At 38.6% G+C, this 20,120-nt stretch overlaps 1 protein-coding gene across 8 annotated transcripts in view; it reads right to left on the bottom strand.

Moving 5' to 3' along the window:
- LOC131694055 (potassium voltage-gated channel protein Shab) overlaps positions 1-20,120 on the bottom strand; it is a 368,174-nt gene that overhangs the window by 65,217 nt on the left and 282,837 nt on the right. For 6 of the 8 annotated variants that reach the window (XM_058982410.1, XM_058982412.1, XM_058982414.1 and 3 more), the window contains exons 7-10: positions 15,123-15,254; positions 2,946-3,088; positions 2,677-2,853; positions 2,387-2,413 (exon numbers count right to left, since the gene is read on the bottom strand). In XM_058982410.1, coding sequence (XP_058838393.1) covers positions 2,387-2,413; positions 2,677-2,853; positions 2,946-3,088; positions 15,123-15,254 — 479 coding nt within the window. The remainder of the gene's footprint in view (positions 1-2,386; positions 2,414-2,676; positions 2,854-2,945; positions 3,089-15,122; positions 15,255-20,120) is intronic. The other 2 variants (XM_058982413.1, XM_058982415.1) reach the window with 2 other exon arrangements.

The raw sequence follows: 20,120 nt of genomic DNA, 5'->3' as shown, positions 1-20,120 counted from the left end.
ACCTACTGGCTGGCCCGTTGAGCAGGCTAGCTCCACCGCCGGGGACAAGACCGAGTCGACGAAGCGGGGAGCTAAATGGCTCACAGAAAGGTACATCGGGTCGGGAGCAATCTACCGCCGGGGAATTCACGGTAGGGTAGATTCGCCGCCGTAGACGTGACGAAAAGAGGAGCTAATTGGCTCACGAGACAAACACCGGTACAGAGAGAAATTCCGTTGCCGGGGAACTCTCAGTCGGAGTAGGATAATATCCGAGTTCATTTCGATAAAGCTGGGAGCTAAATGGCTCAAGGAAGCGGGTATCGGTGTCGGGGGAAATTCCTCCGTCGGGGAACTATCGGTCGGAGGAGTGTGAGTTTATCGTTGGGGACTATCCAAGTTGATCGTGATAAGGCCGGAGCTGAATGACTCACGGCTAAATGGCTCAATGAATCAGCACCTAAACCGCTCACGGGGACGAGAGTTAAACGGCGACGTAGATAGATGGAGACAACAAGCAAGAGAAGAGTGGAGAGTTAAATCAAAGCTCATAGGTCGAGCCACTCCATGAACCAATCGAGGCTCTGAGATAGAGCAGAAGAAAGAGGTGCGACGGAAGCACAACGAACCCCCCGCCCCCACGAAGTAGTACGATGACGTAGTTCCGTGGGGAAGAAGGGCGTCAAAAGTAAGGAATGTTTTTAGTGGTTAGGCACGAATAGATAGATAGATCGATAGATAGAAGATAGTTAGAAGATAGTTAGATAGATAGATATAGATTAGGAGTTTCTCATGAACCGAAAGGTGGTCAAATCGACTCAACAAATTGGGTTATCAAATATTGGCTTTAGATGAATGATTTCTTTAAAATTGGATCCAATTCATAAAGGTAGAATTCAAGATTTACACCTGCGCGGAATATTCTGATATACAAGCTTTTTGTTGAGGTTGGCCAAAATTTAAGAGGAGTAACCCCAGCTCCCCCATTACCTGAAAAAAGTTCTGTTGATTGCAATGATCGAACTAGCACTATAATTACATTCTATGGGAAATATATTTTTTTCGTAATAACCGGATAATCGAATCATTTTTTTCGAATAATCGAATCTCCGGATAATCGAATCCCCGGATAATCGAGTCGGACCTGTAACTTATATTTCATATAAATTTAAAAAAAATAAACATTTTATGTTATAAACCGTCGTATGTAAATGGTTATCCAAACAATCCCTGTTCATATGCAATATGTAATCTTTTCTTGGAATTACAAGGAATCGGAATATTCAAAGAATTATAACGAATCGGAATATCCAAAGGAAGTGCCTAAAAGTGCCTAGGTAACCGATTTTGGGGTGGACGGATTTCGCTTTCAAAATTATTTCTTTTACTTTTTACGGTTCATTTCAGTGCATTCTGGTCCTTGAAAAATACCTTTCAATTTGGTTTTGTTGTTTGTTTATATTTTCTTTACGAATATATTTTAACCCTCCGGAAGTCGCGCAAATGGCTCACTGAACGAGCACCCACTGGTGCCCTAAGACAATTTGGCTAGATTTTCAGAGCAGCGTGCACTCAGTACAGTAGCGCGACTGCCGGGAGGTTAATATGAATCAAATAAGAAATTTATTTTTAAAAAAGGGCTTCTGAGTCACGGTTTGATTTACTGCGCCGGATCTTTTATCAGTTAGTAGAAACAATTGGCGATATTATCGGAACACCCTATGTTTTTAAGGGTTATAACATAAAACAAATCTTGATCAAATAGATAACATAAAACAGAATCTTGTTCAAATAGTGGATGCATGCGGTTGGTTATTAATAATATATGGTGAGAGAGCGTTAATCAGAGTCTTTCCGTTTATTTGTCAATGTCCTTTCGGTTAATTTGTGCAATGCCGCTGGAAGTGCTATAGCAAACCCTTCACACATTATAACTTCCACTCGGTATTCTGTAGCCAATAATAATTCATTACTAAAGTGTAAAGGGTTTAATTGTTTGAACTGAACTCGAAGCAATGCAAGCGTAGTTTTTGCAAGCTTCAAAGAAAGGCGTGTTTATTGCAATTGAACGAAAACAAAAACAATCGAAACTGTCCATTATGTGTTGATTTTCGGACATTTAAAGTATGATCGAAAGCTTTCGAGGGTCGAATTTCGAACATGAAGATAGTGGAATTTTGAGGCAGAAATGTCTTTCAATCATGATTTCGATCGTCAAAATCATACACTGCTTGTGGTTTATTAAATAGAAAACACAGAAACCAAACGTGTTAGCTTCGAAAGCGGTGGTTGTTGCAAAATGGGAACAAATTTTCCATGTTAAGATTTCTGCTTAGGATTTGGTAAATAATAATTTACGCTTTTGCTGTATGTTATGTATGTAAAAGTAGGAAGTTGGAAAAAATACCTCGTTGCTCCACTGATTGTTGTCATACTATAGAGAGTCGGTTATGGAAATTGAAAGTATTATATTTACAAGACTAGAACATTTAATGTGTGCATAAGAATATTTTCTTCGCTTCAGAAGGTTAGATGTGAGTTTTAGAGGTAAGCATCGAGTTTGGGAATGCACGCCGATGGGATGGTTTATAAACTAGGGTTTCTAGATGCCGGCACCGATTTGATTTGGATGATTGTTGGTGTTGTGTGTCATAATGGAAGTGATGATTCACGATTGGAAATGGTTTTGATACGTACCGCCCTCGTCGCCATCATAACAGGAGGCTCATGCCGGGGAGTATCCTGCATGATCAGCTGCTGTTCCTCCGTTGCATCTATGTCGAGCATCATATTATGGTGTTGCATCGACGGGCTGTAGGGTGGGGCAGCTTCGGGATCCATTGGCTCCGAGGAATTCGGGGGATAACTATCGGACTGGGCGTGGTTAAATTAATAGAATGTCATTGGTTATATTCGAGTTTAGATTTTTTTATCGTTTACAGAAAGGGTCGATATATTTGGAATACCTGTGAGTTTTCTCTTTTCCTCAATCCAGCGGAATGTTTGTAGTTTTTGTAACAACCAAAACCCGTCATGGCGGGATTCCGACCACCACTCACCGAATCACCTTCCTCTGTGCTGTTGCCATCCGCTATCGACAGATTGTGTCCTGTGTCAGGATAAACGAATAATCAAATCGAAAATAATTGTCAATTGAACAACTTGCTGGCCTGGTTTTCTTGAAGTACACGCACACACGACACATATCAGTTTAAAAGCTCAATGTACGAGGGACAGTATTGTTGGTATCAATCTATTTGTTGTAGTATAGCGCCCACTTACGTATAAATCTATACTATTGGTTCATTAGTTACACACTACTGGTTGTATTAGTATAAGTTAGTAATTTCTTATATTAAAATTATAAAATCTATTATTTGGCTTCTCTATATATAGCAACAGGTTTATGTTCTGACAAACGTGTTCGTATGCATGTGCTTCTCATCGTAAACAAGCCACTTGCAATATTAGAAGAAAATCACTGCTAGACACATTCACAAAAAAAAACATTTAAATAAAAAGAAACAGATTCGAGCAATAGTTTTTGTTGATGAGATGAACTAAGAAATAACAAGCACCAACAAAAGATTCACATCAGGTCACACAAACTGATAGCACGCAGATGGAACGAATATGTTTACATTCTAACAAGCTAAGGGACACATTGTTTTTTTCGCGGATAATACGAGCTTTTATCGTTCTTACGCGATGCTAGTGGGACTAACAGAAATATGAATTACCAATCTAAAACAACACGGAAACAGTTTTTTTGTCCAAAAAATGTGTACAATTTATTGACGAGCTATGTCATACTATTTTTCTTTTATTTAAACATAACAACATTTGATAGCAGGACAATGTTCTTTCTACTGGTGTTGGGTCTAATCAGGACCCATTCGTGGCTTTTTGAATGATATATGTAGGAGTTATTTTTCCTTCTGTAGATGGAAAACTAAGTACGATTAAAACATTTTTCCCAAATATCTGATTGGTTCATTTGCTGCTGAAGCTAGATTTTAGAGTTTTCGTAGCTAAGTTAAAACAGTATAGATAATAGTTTTTCTGAGTTTTTTTTTGTTTCCTACCTCTGACTAGAAATGTGTGTTTCCAATTGTTTATTAAAGTTGTAGATGCATAAAAAGCGTTGCTGTATACGGATTGACCTAAAGTACAATCGTTTCGTATAGAAATGTGTGCGTATAAAATTGACTGAAACAGTTACATTGTCGGATCGGTAATAACTGTATGCATTAGGCTTATGATGGTATGCTTCTTGCGTATGTACGTTTTTATTTAAATTATCGCTTTTATTTTGGACGGCATTAGAAACTCTTACGTAGATTTGATTAGAAGGATGCGAACCAGTTAAGTCCGAATATGACTTGGATCTTATTGTGCACAATGAACAGTTCAAGTATATTGGGTTTGTAGCTTTCATTTCTACAACAACAAAAATCATCATACCTGATCGAAAATTGGTTTACGGTCAAAAAGTAGTTAACCGAAATTTAGTGAGCCTCAACTAGTTATAAATTTAAAAGTTAGAAAAGGTACTATTTTGTGGGTGCAAAATGTAATCTTCTGTTTTGTTTTTGTATAATATTCAAATAAGTTTCCAAAATTCAGATGAAGCAAAAGGAGCAGCGTATAAACCTTTTACACCGCATTATAAACTTTATTTCCACGGCGACACGACTAAATTTATTGACGAAGCAAAATCAACCGTGATACAAGTTATATTTCCGATAACGTTTGCAAAGAAAGACAGAAACGTGAGTGAATTGAAATCAAATTACATTAACGAACAAAAGAAGATTGAAAAAAGATCATACACAATCCAAACATTTATCAGTCTATGAAAGTTCAAAATTGTTTAATAATTTCTTATTGCTGGTGCGGTGAGAGCGGTGGTAATGGTGGCTTAGTTTGTCATTCTCATATGGAGTTTTAGAAATTTCAGTGTTTGAAATTGATGGTCAAAATTTTTCATACTGATTCCGTTTAGTATAGTTATTTTCAATCTTTCATCATCCCATGTACCTCACCCCCCGCCGAAAGTCTTCAACATTGTGCCCGAACCAGGGGGAAGTCACATAATTACAAGATACTTCACTCAGGCAAAATGTATAGCGAAATTCATGATTTATCTTATGATGCAGAGAACAGTAACAAAACTATGTTTTCCGAAGATTAATATAAAAAACATACGACTTTTTTGATTATCTTAATATTTTATAAGGTGTTGCATATGCCAGTCTTTTAAATTTCATACGAGTTTCTTATGATTCTCAGAAACATAAGAGAAATGTATAATATTGTCTTATGATAAATCAGATTTGGCAAAATAAATAAAGTTTCATAAGATAATCTTTTGATTTCCATAAGCGCTACTCGCGGCTAAAAAATATACGATATTCCTATCAAATTCGCTATATTTTTTGCCTAAGTGTACCCCACCAAAGTCGCTATGAATGTCGCTACTGCGCATAATAGCCTTTTCATGAAAGACACTCGATTTAACGAAAATCGTTTATTTTTCGAAAATGCTTCAATATAATGCAAATTTGATAAAATATTGGAAATTCAGAAACAAAAGAGTTATCATTCCATTCTACAAATAAGAAAAAAAAGAATACCTTTCATATCTTCATAGACAACTTTCATTTATAAAATCAAAGAATATACACTTTTAAAATGGAATATATCTTACGGTCAACATCACATAATTTCGAAACCATCAACTTCGAAGGTGGGTCGTCAAATGGTGAATACTTCCCAGTGTTCACAACCTCCTGTCTCATGCTTCCCTGTGCGTCTATTGATGACATTTAATCTGTAGCCCGGCATCGACTGGGTACTACCGTCTTGTGCAGTGGAAGCGAAATGAGCAGATGCGAAGACAGAACTGAATACGTGAGATGGCAAAGAAACCCCGCGCGGTTATCCGAAGAGACAGGAGGTTGGGTCAAACCCAACAAGCCGCCCGGAAAGCACCACGTTACGAAGAATCAGATCAAAGTTCACGTAACGAAAAAAGGACTACGATTGGAAACTTGGAACATCGAACTATAAGTCTTGTTGCTTCCCTGGGTTAGAACGAACTTCAAAGCCGTAGCATTGTAGGAACTTTGCTTGGCAGGACAGAATATGTGGAAAAGCGGGCATCTCGCGGTTACATTCTACTAGAGCGACGGCACAACAAACAAGTTGGGAATCAGCTTTGTAGTGCTGGGAAAGAAGCGCCAACGCGTAATCAAGTAGCAGACGATCAGCGAAAGGATGTGTATGGATCAAAGGCCATTTCTATGACTACAGCATCGATAACGTGCACTGCCCTCGCGAAGCGTGACCCGAGAACGAGAAAGATGCATTTTACGCGCATTTGGAGTCCGCGGCAGAATGTGAAGCTCTTCATCAGCTACATGAACGCCACCCCTGAGATCACCTGATTAACAAACTGAGAACTAAATCGACCACGTTCTAATGAACGGAAAATTTTTCTCCGACATCTTAAATATGCGCAGCTTCCGCAGTGCGCATATAGATTCGAAATCGCTTACAGGAAGATCGGGATACCGAGGCGATGGAGCATCTGTACAGAGCTATGAAAATTCTACGAGTAGGTAAATTGCTCGAGCAAAAACTATGTGTCACAGGTTGACATATGAAGAGATACTAATGGAGACCTTCTCACGATCAAGTGTGAGATGATCGTTCAGTGTATTATGAAGAACATCGGAATAGCAGTAGACGACGAGAGTATCGCAAGAATCAGCCTGGGGACATGCGTAGCCGACGACAGATTCCCAGCGCAAGATCTACCGAAGATTCACGAGGAGATCGGCGGGTTGAGGACTGATAAAACCGCTGGTAATGATCAACTGTCATGTGAGCTGCTGAAACACGGAAGAGAGGCGTTGGTTAGAGCACTCCACTGGGTGGTCTTAAAGATCTGGGAGAAACAGATTTTACAGGAGAATTGGATAGAGGAAGTAGTATATCCCATTTATAAAAGGGTGTTAAGCGGGATTGCTGCAAATAGTTACCCAGCGATCATATTGCTGAACGTGTTCTCCCAAGTTCTTTGTCGCCGCCAATCACCGTTAGCAAGCGAGTTCGTTGAGAAAATGTGTGATGAGCAGGGATGCCAACGGTACCGATAAACTACATTTTTTTCGATATATTTACATTTGCACAAGCCGTACAGCCCGCTACAGCGACGCATCACTACAGCTCTTGCCAGAACAGTAGTCAAACCGAGTACATTTTGCCGTACAGCAGTAGAATACATTTTTGTTTTGCTGCTGTACTCCGACTGCTCGGTGAGAGTGTGGCGTAGTAAAGTTTGTTCTCTCGCTTTGTACATTTTTCTCTGCATAGTCAAAGGGAGAGTCCCGCACACGAAAGCGTTGATGCCGGCCGTGGCGTAAATGAGCCGCATTCATTGTAGTCATTTTTGAATAAAAATATTAAAAAGATTGAAAATATTAAAAAATGTAAAATAAGGAAAGCGAAGCTGTACCGCTCGCGTCTGGTGGCTGTACTGGGGACAGTAGTTTTCTGTCATGTTACTGCTTTACACACAGGCAGCCGTACAGCGCTGGGCGTCCTGCGCTAGCGAATGACAGCAGCATCGAGAGAGAAATGAGAATGTAGGCAGAAAAATTACAGCCGTGGAAAAGGTAGGCATTTTGCATCCTTGGTGATGAGTATTAGAAATTCTTTCGAGTCCTTTTGAAACTCGGAAAGGGCGGTGTGATAATAAGAGCTAGGATTGACACGGTTTTCCGGAAGTCTGCTAGCTTTGCCGGTAACGTCAATATTGTGGCACACAATCTTGAGACGATGGTGGGAACGTACATCTGACTGACGGTAGAAGCAAAGCGTAAGACATAGTACATGAGCGTAAGAGGTTGATGCCCACACAATTAAGGCGGATTGTTGGCGAGTTACGTTGGGCTGCCTTGAACAATGTTTCAATAGCCTTCCGCTTGCCGGCATGTTTTAACCCGCCTAGTCGCCATTTCGTTTACTGGGTGAGCTCTTGTATTTGGGCTTACTAATGACCGCCAATAATGACACCAACAGAGAAATTTAGAAACGTATTCTAGCAGGTGAATGTTGTTACTTTGGGCTTCGAAAAACCCTTCGATCGACGAATGTACGACACCGCATGAAGTTAATCTTCTACTAATCGCTCATTAGACCGGTTGTTCTCTACAACCAAGAAACCTGGAGCATGCTGGCGGGAGATCAACGCGTTCTTAGTATTTTCGAATGAAACGTGTTGAGAACGATCTACGATGGGATGCATATGAAAGACGAAATGCGGAGACGGCGTATGAACAACGAATTACAACAGTAGCTTGGAGAACCACGCATTGTTCGCACAACGAATTTTGAGCGGCTTTGGTGGGCTGGGCATGTTTTCAGAATGATGAACAAATCGGTAAAAATGGTTCTAGAAACTAATCCGATAGCTACAAGGAGGAGAGATCGGCCAATATGAAGGAGACATGAGGAGTCTTCGTGCACTGCGAGGCGACAAACAGCCATGGACAGAGTGAACTGGAGACGACTTCTTGATACAGCAAAGGACAACATGGCCTTAGATTGATTGGTAAGTGAAACATTTAAGTGAAAGTTTAGCAACAAGTTTCCCAACATAAAAACATATAAAACTGATACAATCATTTTAGTGATAAATCCTTCTAGAAATAATCATGGAAAATCAACTCTTCAAAAAAAGTAGTAAGTTTTTCGAGACTAAATTATTTTGAAGAATTAATGCATCCATCTAGGAGGATTATTCACTAAAATCAATTTAACCGAAAATCTTTTACGTTACAAAATTCGTCTAAAAAACTAAACTTCCAAAGCTGACGGTTTTTAAGTTATGTGATATTGACCGTAAAAACTGTTTTCGAGCATTTTTACTTTACTTTTCTTCGCTGTTATGAACATTAATAGCGAAGAAAAGTATGTTCATAACTTAAGAACGAATCCTTGTATACGAAATTGTATTACGCCATATACTTCAGTACTAAAAATGTACATCATAAATAGCCAATAACTTGACTTTTTTAATTTTCTTCATTTCCAATCCTACTTAATGGCTATTCAAATAATTGCTAGTACAAAAGAAAATCAAATGATCATAAAACCTGATCCTGACCTACTAAAGGCCAACGGAAAACGCAATTTTTCATCAATTTCTATGTGAATGTTTTCATACAGTTATTTATTTGATATTGACTTACAGTTGAGATGCCAACTTGTCATTAACATTTCGCAGTGAATTTCTTCACATTCAGTTGAGATATCTTTCATACTTTTTGTATGCTTGCTTTGTAGGGGAATTACCTTAAGCTTAACACTTTTTCTGAGTTGCCACAAAACCAAAAAAATTATAATTTTTATGCAGAATTCTTCTCCAGAGAATTCTTAATCCTTAATCTTAATCCTCACGCACATCATTGCAACCTTCAGTGTCGTTTTATTTCGTAAGAGAAGATTTGCAAGCGTTCTACGTTCTGCTAATCGGATTCATTCACTTATAAGTGACACACACACACTTCTTAGTAAAACTATCTTTTTCAGATTTGATTTTTCGGACTCTGATCATCAACGATCTATTGGGTACACATAAGATCATTGTCTCATTGTGATAAAGTTTGTCTGTGACAAACCAAGAGAATACTAGAAATTCGGTTTGATGAGCTTTTTGCAGAAATAGCAAAAGATTCGATAGAATCAGATAAGCAAAAATACCAATTTTTAATTTTAAAAGAGACTTACAAGAAATAAACACAATAAAAGTATTTCTGTTTATTTCTGCTATTACTATAGTGTGCTAAGAGTCTAATTGAAGTGCCACAAAGATCCCCAGCTTTTTGTAATGAATCGCAAGTATACACAACCATCTTAACAGTGTGTCGGTTTTACCCTAACCATAGGGTGTTGGTTTTACCTCAACAGCGCACATTTTTTTTATAAAAGCAATTAAAAATATTGAATTTCTCAAACTCGTCTTCAATGCACCTAGTTGATCATAGGAAAAGCCGATAATAATAGGTACTGAAAAATTAGGTAATTTTAAAAGCTTTTGCTCGGTTAAAATCTTAAAATCTGCCAACAAAATTCAACATCCAGACGAGTATGAACACTGCTGTCGTATGTTTTGTTTATTTTTATGACATTCGGCGCACTAACGTAAATCCAATTTTGCTTCAAATGCTCTACATAAACGTACTAATAATAAAGTGTCATTATGAAATGAATAAAAATTTGATTACTAGGTTAAGTTATGGGGTGTCGGTTTTACCCATAGTATCGGTTTTTCCCACAATTCCCCTACTGCAAACTTTGGAAATTATCATTGAAGTGTTAATAAGAAGCAATACTCCCGATGGCCGGATGTTCGGAGTTTAAATTGCGCTTTCAAATTCTCGGAAATTGATCGCGAGTGACTTTCGTACATATTGCCAAGATGTCTATAGATGAATAGAAACCTCTTTTGTATTCCACGCAGCATTATCCTTTTATGTAACGCCCCGCGGAAGAACAATTATTAAAATGCGTATTCGAACGTAAATCATATTTCTACAAGAGGTTGCACACCTCAAAACTTTGATCTAAAATGAAAAGATAAAGCGCGTGAGTACTTAGCTAAATCACAATATCTACCAAGATATATCCTGATTCATTTCCCTATCTACTAACACGGAGATGCAACGTGTTTCATTTTTTTGCTATCCTCAAAACAAAAATCAATATAACGTTAAATCCTTGATTAAAGCAACAAATAAAAGTGAAGAAAATAAAAAGTAAGTGTTTCAAAAAGCTTGAGGCTCCTATTTAATGGAATGATTTTTGTTTGGATGAAAACACTGACATTTTCAAGACGCTTTCCACTTTTGTGCGAAGTGAGCGTACGGGGCTATTCGGACTCCTCATTCCATCAATCACCGTTCAGCGGCTTGCGGCTGTGCATATCATTGCACACGCCACAGCAAAGGAAATACATGATGCGCCAATTGACCTCTGTGTCTAACCGGTTTAAGTTCGTGTAACGCATTTTTTTGCTTTTTAAGGAGTTTTTCTAATAAATATCTCATAGGTAAACATAATTCCATTGTAAAAAATGACGGTTTGAATTGCATCGTAGGGAGATCCGAATTACCCCTGCATTGTAAAAGGATGGAAATACATGGAGTTTTGCAAATCGTCGCCTAGCGCTGCCATGGAGTGGTACAAATAAGCTTTTATAGCACCCAAAGGTGGCTGAGGTTTTAAACTAACAATTAGGATGCTTGATTGGTATTTTTTTTTTTCATATCTATCCTCCTTAAAGGGCGATTTGCTTAGGTAGGTCCGAATAGCCCCGGGTTCCCCTACATTTTGAAAGTTTGTATATGTTGTGAAACTTTTTATTCTAAAAACGTATTTTTCTAGACAAAAGCACTTCGAAAGTAATCGTACTTGAAAATATTCATATATAGACTGACACAAATATTGAAGAAGATTACAAGTAGTAATCGAAATACCGGTATCTGTTAAATAGTGAAGTGCAAGTGCATTTAAGTATAAAAACATAGTGGAATTAAATGGAAGAAAACCTTTGAAACATTAATTCATATATAATTAGTTTGACGATCTTATCCAACCGTTAAAAAAATCGATCGTTTTTAACACATATTTTGAAAAAAAAAATATAGACAACTTTTCCGAGCTTTTTTTTTTGCTTTTAGGTTTGCTTTTAAAGATCATAATCGACTAAATATTTCATTTTCTTTTTATATTGTGATAACGTTTTGTTTATAGATTATGTTTAAATATCCCCAAGGATCAGGAGTCCTCACTCTCCCCTACTTGTATTTTTCTTCTTCAAAAATTATTATGTCATTATGTTCCTCAGACATTTTTACACAATAAAACATCTATTCAAAGTAACTTGAGAAAATCCCAAGATACAGTGATTTGAAGCAAAAAAATCACTATTTCTCATCGCGTTTCTCGCTATATCTCAGTAACCATGCAGAATTTCAAAATTCTGAAAACGCCACTTTGTAGAGTTTTTTGAGACAAGTAATGTTTCATATCTAACTCAGTTTACCCAAAAATGGCGATTGTCATAAGATAGCACAGCAGCAACAATATCACGATAATGCGAAAAAAGATTATAAAAATCATGTTAAAGCTGCTGATATCATGACTCCGCGTTGTTAATTCGATAGTAAATTTGTGAATAAAATAGTACGATAGCGCACGTAGAAATCACAAAAATCGTGATTACACACTTGCAATAAAAAATGAAAACTTATGAATAAAATATAAATAAAATATCATGATAACGAAAAGTAAAATTATATGGACATGAATCACAAAACTCGGCCTAAAAAATCCGCGGACTCATTAATAAAGTATCACGATAATGTACATAGACATTACGAAAGTCGTGACTAACTCGTGAGATCATGCTCATCTTTTAATTCTCGACTCTTTTAGTCGATATAATTAATACAAATTAGTGTATAATCATAAAAAACTAAAGATATTGTCGGTGGTCGGCTATTTTCGTCCGCGTCCCTTACCACCAATTTGTATACAGTGATTCATCAGCAGTGCTATCTTTGAAAATGAACTACCTTGGTTATGCAACTAATTTTTTACGATCTTTTTTTTAAATGCAAATAATTAAGCAATCTTCATTTCGTTATATTCTGAATTGCACATATTTTGTCGTATGTAATTTTAAATGTACTTTCATTTGATGGCATTATAAGGGAACACATATCCGCCGGTTGATGCCAATTGAGCTGACATTTCTTTAGACTGAACAAACTAATTTATTTGTTTGTTTAGTGTTTATTTGACCAAATAGGAAACGAATCCACTGGGTCTTTAATGCGGGTGGGAAATACGCATGGTCTTGTCTGAGTGAATGACTTTTGAATTATGTATGAGGGTGGAGAATTGGCAATTCGCAAGATCAATTCAAATCCAATTACCAATTTGCGGAAATCATTTCAGGTCATCAGTCAATTATACTGAGCTAAGAATAAGTACGTACTATTTGGAGACGGGGGATGTTTGATTCGTTCATGATGTTAATATCGTTTAGGAACGCAGCATTTATATTTTTCTGTTTCGCGTCTTCATTGTAATATCGGAACGTTTTCTCGAACGAGGTGGAAAATTTCAAGTTACGGGATTTCAATATGCTTGTGATTATACCAATAAGGACCATTTATAAATTCTGCCACGCTATTAGGAGGAAGAGATATGACTAATTGTGACATAAATGGGAGGGGAGCACGTCATGTGCTTTGACGCAATCGGCCGTTTTACGCACGATTGCGCCATGTATATAGAAAATTCCATAGAACATGAACACTTTTGCGATTAGCGGAATAGAAGTGCAGGGGGAAAAATAACGTGGTAATATGACAGAGAGTTAGTTAGTATTGGGTAATCTTTGCGTGACATAATTTTTTAATGTTCCACCATACCACTTTTAAACTCATTGTTTACGGTCCATTTTACATTGTCAACAACACTCCCGACAGCCGGCTGTCCGGAGTTCAAGTTGTTTTCGATGAAACAATCTCGACAAACGAGTTAAAACGCCTAGAAGATTTACGTATCCTACAGTAAATAAACTATTCAAACATGCACGAAAATATAGTCTCAGTCGCATCGCTTGCTTGAAGCGAATCCTGACTAACAACCCAACCACTACCCAATCCGTGGTACTTATGGGAGTGTCACTGAGTCGGGGCCTTCCGTTAAGTAAGTACCACATCAACACTTCCTTTCCAAGTTACGGTAAAGATGGTTGTGGTCCGCAATGGTGGCTCTCAGGCGAAACTCTCGCTTGGACTGGATCAATTGTTATTCCCAAACAATGCTCCTTAAGTAGTCTGGCTGGAAATGAGAGTCGTCAGTCTGCCATCTACGAAGTATACCGTGCTTACGCAACGCAACGCAACGCAATCATAAAAAAGACTAAAGATATTCAGAATTTAATCACAGTAACCCAACTAAATATTCGAGTGTTAAGCCTTGCATTTTTTCACTGGAATTAGTTTAGTGGAAGCACAAATAGTTTCATGAATGCGAGATTTATTATTGATTATTTCAGAAGAATGGTTCGAATTTTCGTAAACGTAAACGTAAACTTTACGAAATCATAGTTTTTTTTTATGAATTTATGCAGAAATAAAATAACAATCTGAATATGGTCTCACAGCTTCAAAAAAGTTCGTGATGCGGATTTCTCCAAAAATCTGACCCAACTGTAGTTAGTTTGATCAATGGTTGAAAAAACTTTGGACACAAATCTGCGAACATGAATTAAAGTTAAACCTAACATTATGTTGAAATTGCAATATTCATTCTGCAATACCACCAACCTCACTCGCTCAGTTACCTCAGCTTGCTGTAATTTTAAACGAAAGCTCTTTGCTTGAAAACAATTGGACAATTAATTGTTCTGCACAATTATCTTCCTAGATTGGCGGATAAAGTGCGGGATTAAAGTAAGCTCCTTCATGTTGTAAACGGATCACTGAATCACTTTATTTGACGTACATACAGTAATACCGCAAAGTAAGCCATACCAAACCTAAGAGGCAGATTAGCTGAAGTCTGAGAAGTTTTATCAATAATGTACGAATAATCCAACACTAAGCTGTTTCCATCGAAGTCTAGTTGATTGTTGCTCTGTGCTGATATAAATAGTTTACATATTTAGACCTTGAATGTACTTATTCGACAGCCCTATCTAAGCTGAACTTTAGTTTGTACATGAACCCCCTAGGGATTGTTATCTTACAGCCTTTGGTTCTAGTAGCATTTGGGGTATATGCGAGTGTTTATTGTTATCGGAATCGATCTTGTTGATATGGGGGTGCGTACAACAAAGTGTAGATTTGATGTCTTGCAGTTTGGATACTTTACACATTTACTGTACAATTAGTTAGTAGCATTCTAAGGACTCGATAGTTTGCTTGGGTTTACGCTATATTGGTTTTAGATAACAACGAGCGGCAAGTTGCAGAGCACGATACTAACATTCGTGTTTGCCGGCTTAGCATAAAACTTTAGCTATCTAATAAAATCACTAAAAGGGTTTATCGTACTCGGTGATTCGGCTCGCAGTTCTTCGTTCAGTTCGGCCAGTCTTGATGAGAGCGGTGGTTGCCTTCGTCTAGCTGCTAACGGTGTAGTCATCACCGATTCCACCGGTGATTCCATCGGGTCACTTTGATCACCTGGCAAGGGAGTATTAGTGTTTACAGTCAACCAGATTTCATTATTACGCGGGGAATGATGCGTTGGGAGGATTTCAAGATAGATTATAAAGGCTACATTTGCATCGAATCATTACAAAAAATTATGTATATGTCTAACAGCTAACCATCTATAACGACCAGCAATATTTTCCCCCCATTTTTTATTAGCACTTACCAATTGTTCGGAAAACAAATTGCATTACACTATTGTTTATATCACGGTACATAACCTAAGGGCAGCGACTTCCTAAATATTGGAAATATATTGCTAATCATTTTGGATGCATGTAAAGCAAATTTTGTTCCTGGTTGCAGGAGGAGGTCTTCGGATTGTGCATGTTGCTTTTGACATGTTAAAAAGGCGATGAATATAAACGGTCTAATTGAAGGCGAAAAAGTATCTTACATTTATGCCGCTATTAATACATATTGATGATGCTGTTGAGAAAACATTTTGTAACACTACAATTGGCACTAGAAAATGTTCATTTAATGTTTTTTTTTTCTAACTAAGCTCTTCTAAATATTTACCAAGGAATCGCATTTACAGGGAATGAAGATCTAATATCAAAAACTAAACCATTAAATTTCAACAGAACTAAATCAAATATTATTTAGAAAATATTGCTGGTGTTTTATTGTGTGTATTGTACAATATAATGCTTATAATATTCAAGAATGTGTAATATTGTTTAATTGTTCAATGTGTCTAACCATGTTCATCATTATTTTCTACCGAAACGCCAACCGGAACTGAAGTCCCAATATTCCTTTCACCGAAATAAGCCTGCAAACGTCCAACTAAAAAGTCGTGCCGAAATCTCCAAGTCATGTGCAGCAAACGCTTATTCTGCTGGGGGTGGTCATAACTTGTATCCTGTACCAGTGTCTTGCCGCAGTCATATACCAATTCGTACTCGGTGTACCGGTACCGTCGGGGTGGTGTAAATTATTCAGCCAGCCATTTTTTCGTGCCGATGTGATGCTTACATTTTTTCTTGTCCGTGGCAGCATGGACTACAAATTTTAACCGAGTTAGTAGCTGGTGGTGCCAATCCTGGCGGCAGAACTAGCAGGTCACTCATGACGGCACAAGAAGTTTTACGGTGGTCGTCAGTTCTTTGCGGACGGTGTTGCAACAGATGGCCTTGAAGTAAAATTGCTTATGTTTCCTGTTGCTATAACTATAAGTGTCGAAAAAATTCAGCTGGTCACTGGGACTTCTCGTGTGGTGTGGGTGGGATACAATGCAAGGAGGAACCTTCCGCTGAATTTAGGTGAAGGCTTACGCGAGCAATATACGACCGGTTTGTTGTAGTATATTAATGTTTTAACTTGCGTCGTCGTTCAACGTCGAGCACTAGCTACTGGCGTATAATGCAGAGTGAAGTTTTTGTTCTCGCGTACGACATTTAGTGCGTAATGTGATGTTACCTAATTGACATTGTATGCTCTATAAAATGGAATCAAAATGGATAGTTTTTTGAAGCAAGGCGAACATGTGTTCTAGGATATGGAGTTTTCCTTTTTACACTATTTCAATACGCTCTTAGGAGCTAATGTAGGTTTATTTCCTCAGCATTGACTTCATTATAACGCTTGTAAGTCTATTCTTGGTGCGATTCTCTTATTTTTTCGAACTTTTCAGGAAATACTGCAACCAAAACGGAAACCATTTAAATTAAAAGGGAAAACCATTTTACAAAATCATCTATTACAGTTTATAGTTTAATTTTTTACCCATTTATGGATAAAATTGTTAAAATTACTAGTGGTTGGTTTGAGCAAAATTGAACGTATTTATTGAAATCCAATATAATGTGGTTTATGCATATGCTGTAAGCTTCGGAGTAACATATATTCTTTAGCCTTTCGCCCATAATTTGGGGCAGATCGGATATTAATTTGAGAGGCATCGAATATTCCTATGGAATACTTAAGTAGTACAAATTTGCAGAGCTGTTACCTATCGGCTCTGATAGTGCGATGGTACGCATGAGTTGGCAAACTGGTTCGTACCCAACGAGCTCGCACCTCGTTATCTGATCATAAGAACGCCATCTTTGATCATTTAAACATCTCACTAGATATGGTCACATATCGCAATCCTAAATCGACGAACTAGGACCTGTACGAAGAGGGATTGGCGACTAGGTTTCATGGGTATTTTCTTAAATCTCCAAGTGACTCGGATGAGATCGTACATAAGCCAATCTCACTCATAGTAGCAGCATGCCAATAGGCTTGTTTGGTTCTAGTCATGCGTACTTCTAGAGAAACCCCTTGGTGGAATACCGAACTTGCATGACTGACAAAGTTATGTAGAAGAGCTTGGAATCTCAGACGCAGGGACGGGTCGAAGGTATTTAAGTTGGCTCGCAAAGTATACGTAATTTTTCCCTTCGATGCTCCGGAAAAAACTCTGCACAAATGTCTGAAGTCTCAACAAGATTAGTAGATTAAATAAGCTACTTTCAAAATCGAAAGAATCTCATGTCAGTTCGATTAGAACTGCTAATGGTGACTACTGGTCTAACGAAGATGTAGTACTCATTCGTTTTCGAGCTCTCCATCGAGACAGAGGTTGTTTTTTCTAGTCCGTAGTGCTGTGTGTGGCGATAAAGAATAGTGTTAATCCGCATTCAAGGTTATTTTGCCAGTTCGGTTCGGTCCTCAGTCTTTTGTTCGCGTGTGAGGATTAAACAATAGCCAGCTGTATAAGCTGGATTGGTTCGTCGTTGGACTCCAGTTTAAAGCTAAGTGGTTTTTGTCTTTTATACCACATTTATTCCTTCTTCCGTCTGCGCGGGCGCTGATCCCGTGCGTTGACGTTTTCTATGGTTCCCTCTCCGGATGGTCAAATGGAAGTTGAATCGGGTTTAACTTTTAAGGCTCCCCCCGGCCCAAATGCTATCCAGAACTCTCAACTGGTCCATTTGTGGTCTTCTTTTGGCCCAAGACTAAATCACTGAATCTTCTTCAGATTTCTAGAGACTTGACGGAACGGTTCTCGGCTGTGACCGAAATTTCAAAGGTCCGCTCGGACAAGATAAGGGTGTTGCTAGCCAACTCAAAGCAGGCAAACGATATTGTTTGCTGTGAGCACTTTACGCGGGATTATAACGTGTATATTCCAGCTGTAAAAGTACAATCCGAAGGCGTCGTAACCGATGAGAGTTTGACGTGCGAGGATCTGCTGAAGTACGGGCTTGGCCGTTTCAGAGACCGCTTACTTCAGCCAGTGAAAATACTTTAGTGCAAACGTTTGCACTCAGTAGTAGTTGCGGGGGATGGTTCAAAAACGTACCCCCAATCAAACTCTTATCGGGTGACCTTCGCTGGTACCGCTTTGCCAAATTTCGTCCTCTTGCACAAGGTTCGTCTGCCTGTGCGTCTGTTTGTGCCGCGGGTCATGAATTGCACAAAGTATAAACAACTGGGTCACACAGCCACCCATTATAGCAATAAGTCCCGCTGTGGAAAATGCGGGGAGAATCATCTAGATGATTCGTGCAGTAAGCAAGCCGAAAAGTGTCCTTACTGTGCGGAGAGTCTGCATGATATCTCGGCATGTCCCGCGTACATTCCACGATCGAAACATTCTTTCGCAGAAATGTTAAAGAATGCTACGCCACCATCTTCAGCAAACATCTATACTCACTTGCCTCCTGACGAGAGCGAGGCTGGTAACCCACAAGAGGGAACATCTGCTAGGGGGCCTAGAAGTTATAGGAAGAGGAGGAACATTTCCTCTCGTAATGTTCCTTGTAAAGGCCAGAAGGTGTCCCTTGACGGGGCTCCGAAAGTGACATCTATTGGAAGTGTTGCAACAAAACCGAAGCAATTAGCTCCTGTTCTCGGAGGATTAAGCTCAGAGAAGGAGTTCCCAGCACTTCCAGTAACATCAAAAATCCCAAGTGTTCCTTTGCTTCAGTTCGAGAGTAATCACAGCACTGGAATTATAAAACTCTCGGACATAGTGGACTGGATAATAAAAACTTTCAATATTACTGATCCTATGGTAGCTTTTCTCCCTACAGTGTGAACATTTTTGAAGCAGTTGACTGCTAAATGGCCCCTCCTCTCAGCGATTGTATCCTTCGATGGTTAACTCATCGAACGAGGTCACGGATTTGATCACTGTTCTGCAATGGAATTGCAGAAGTATCATTCCGAAAATCGATTCCTTCAAAATTTTAATAAATAATTTGAGTTGCGATGCATTTGCATTATGTGAAACTTGGTTAACTTCCGACATAGATCTCAACTTCCACGACTTTAATATTATTCGCCTGGATCGAGACACCCCCTATGGAGGAGTGCTTTTGGGGATCAAAAAGTGCTATTCCTTCTACAGAATTAACCTTCCCTCGATAACAGGTATTGAAGTTGTCGATTGTCAAGTAACAACCAAAGGCAAAAGCCTTTGCATAGCTTCCATATATATTCCCCCCAACACCGCGGTTGGGCACCGACGGCCACATGACATCTTAGAATCTCTGCCAGCACCGCGATTAGTTTTAGGAGACTTTAACTCTCACGGTACAGCATGGGGTTGCCTCTATGTTGATAACCGGTCTTCATTAAATCAGGATCTTTGCGATAACTTCAATTTGACAATTTTAAACACGGGTGAAATGACACGGATTCCTGCTCCTCCAGCGCGCACGAGCGCCTTAGACTTGTCCCTTTGCTCAACATCGCTGCGGTTAAATTGCACGTGGAAGGTAATTCCTGATCCCCACGGCAGCGACCATCTGCCGATTGTAGTCTCAATCAATAACGGTTCAAGGCCATTGAAATCAATCAATATTTCGTATGACCTCACACGAAATATCGATTGGA

The sequence above is a fragment of the Topomyia yanbarensis genome, chromosome 3 (assembly GCF_030247195.1).
Source record: "Topomyia yanbarensis strain Yona2022 chromosome 3, ASM3024719v1, whole genome shotgun sequence".
Lineage (NCBI taxonomy): Eukaryota > Metazoa > Arthropoda > Insecta > Diptera > Culicidae > Topomyia > Topomyia yanbarensis.
Note: the sequence above shows the minus strand (reverse complement) of the source record. Positions and strands in the feature narration are given on the sequence as shown.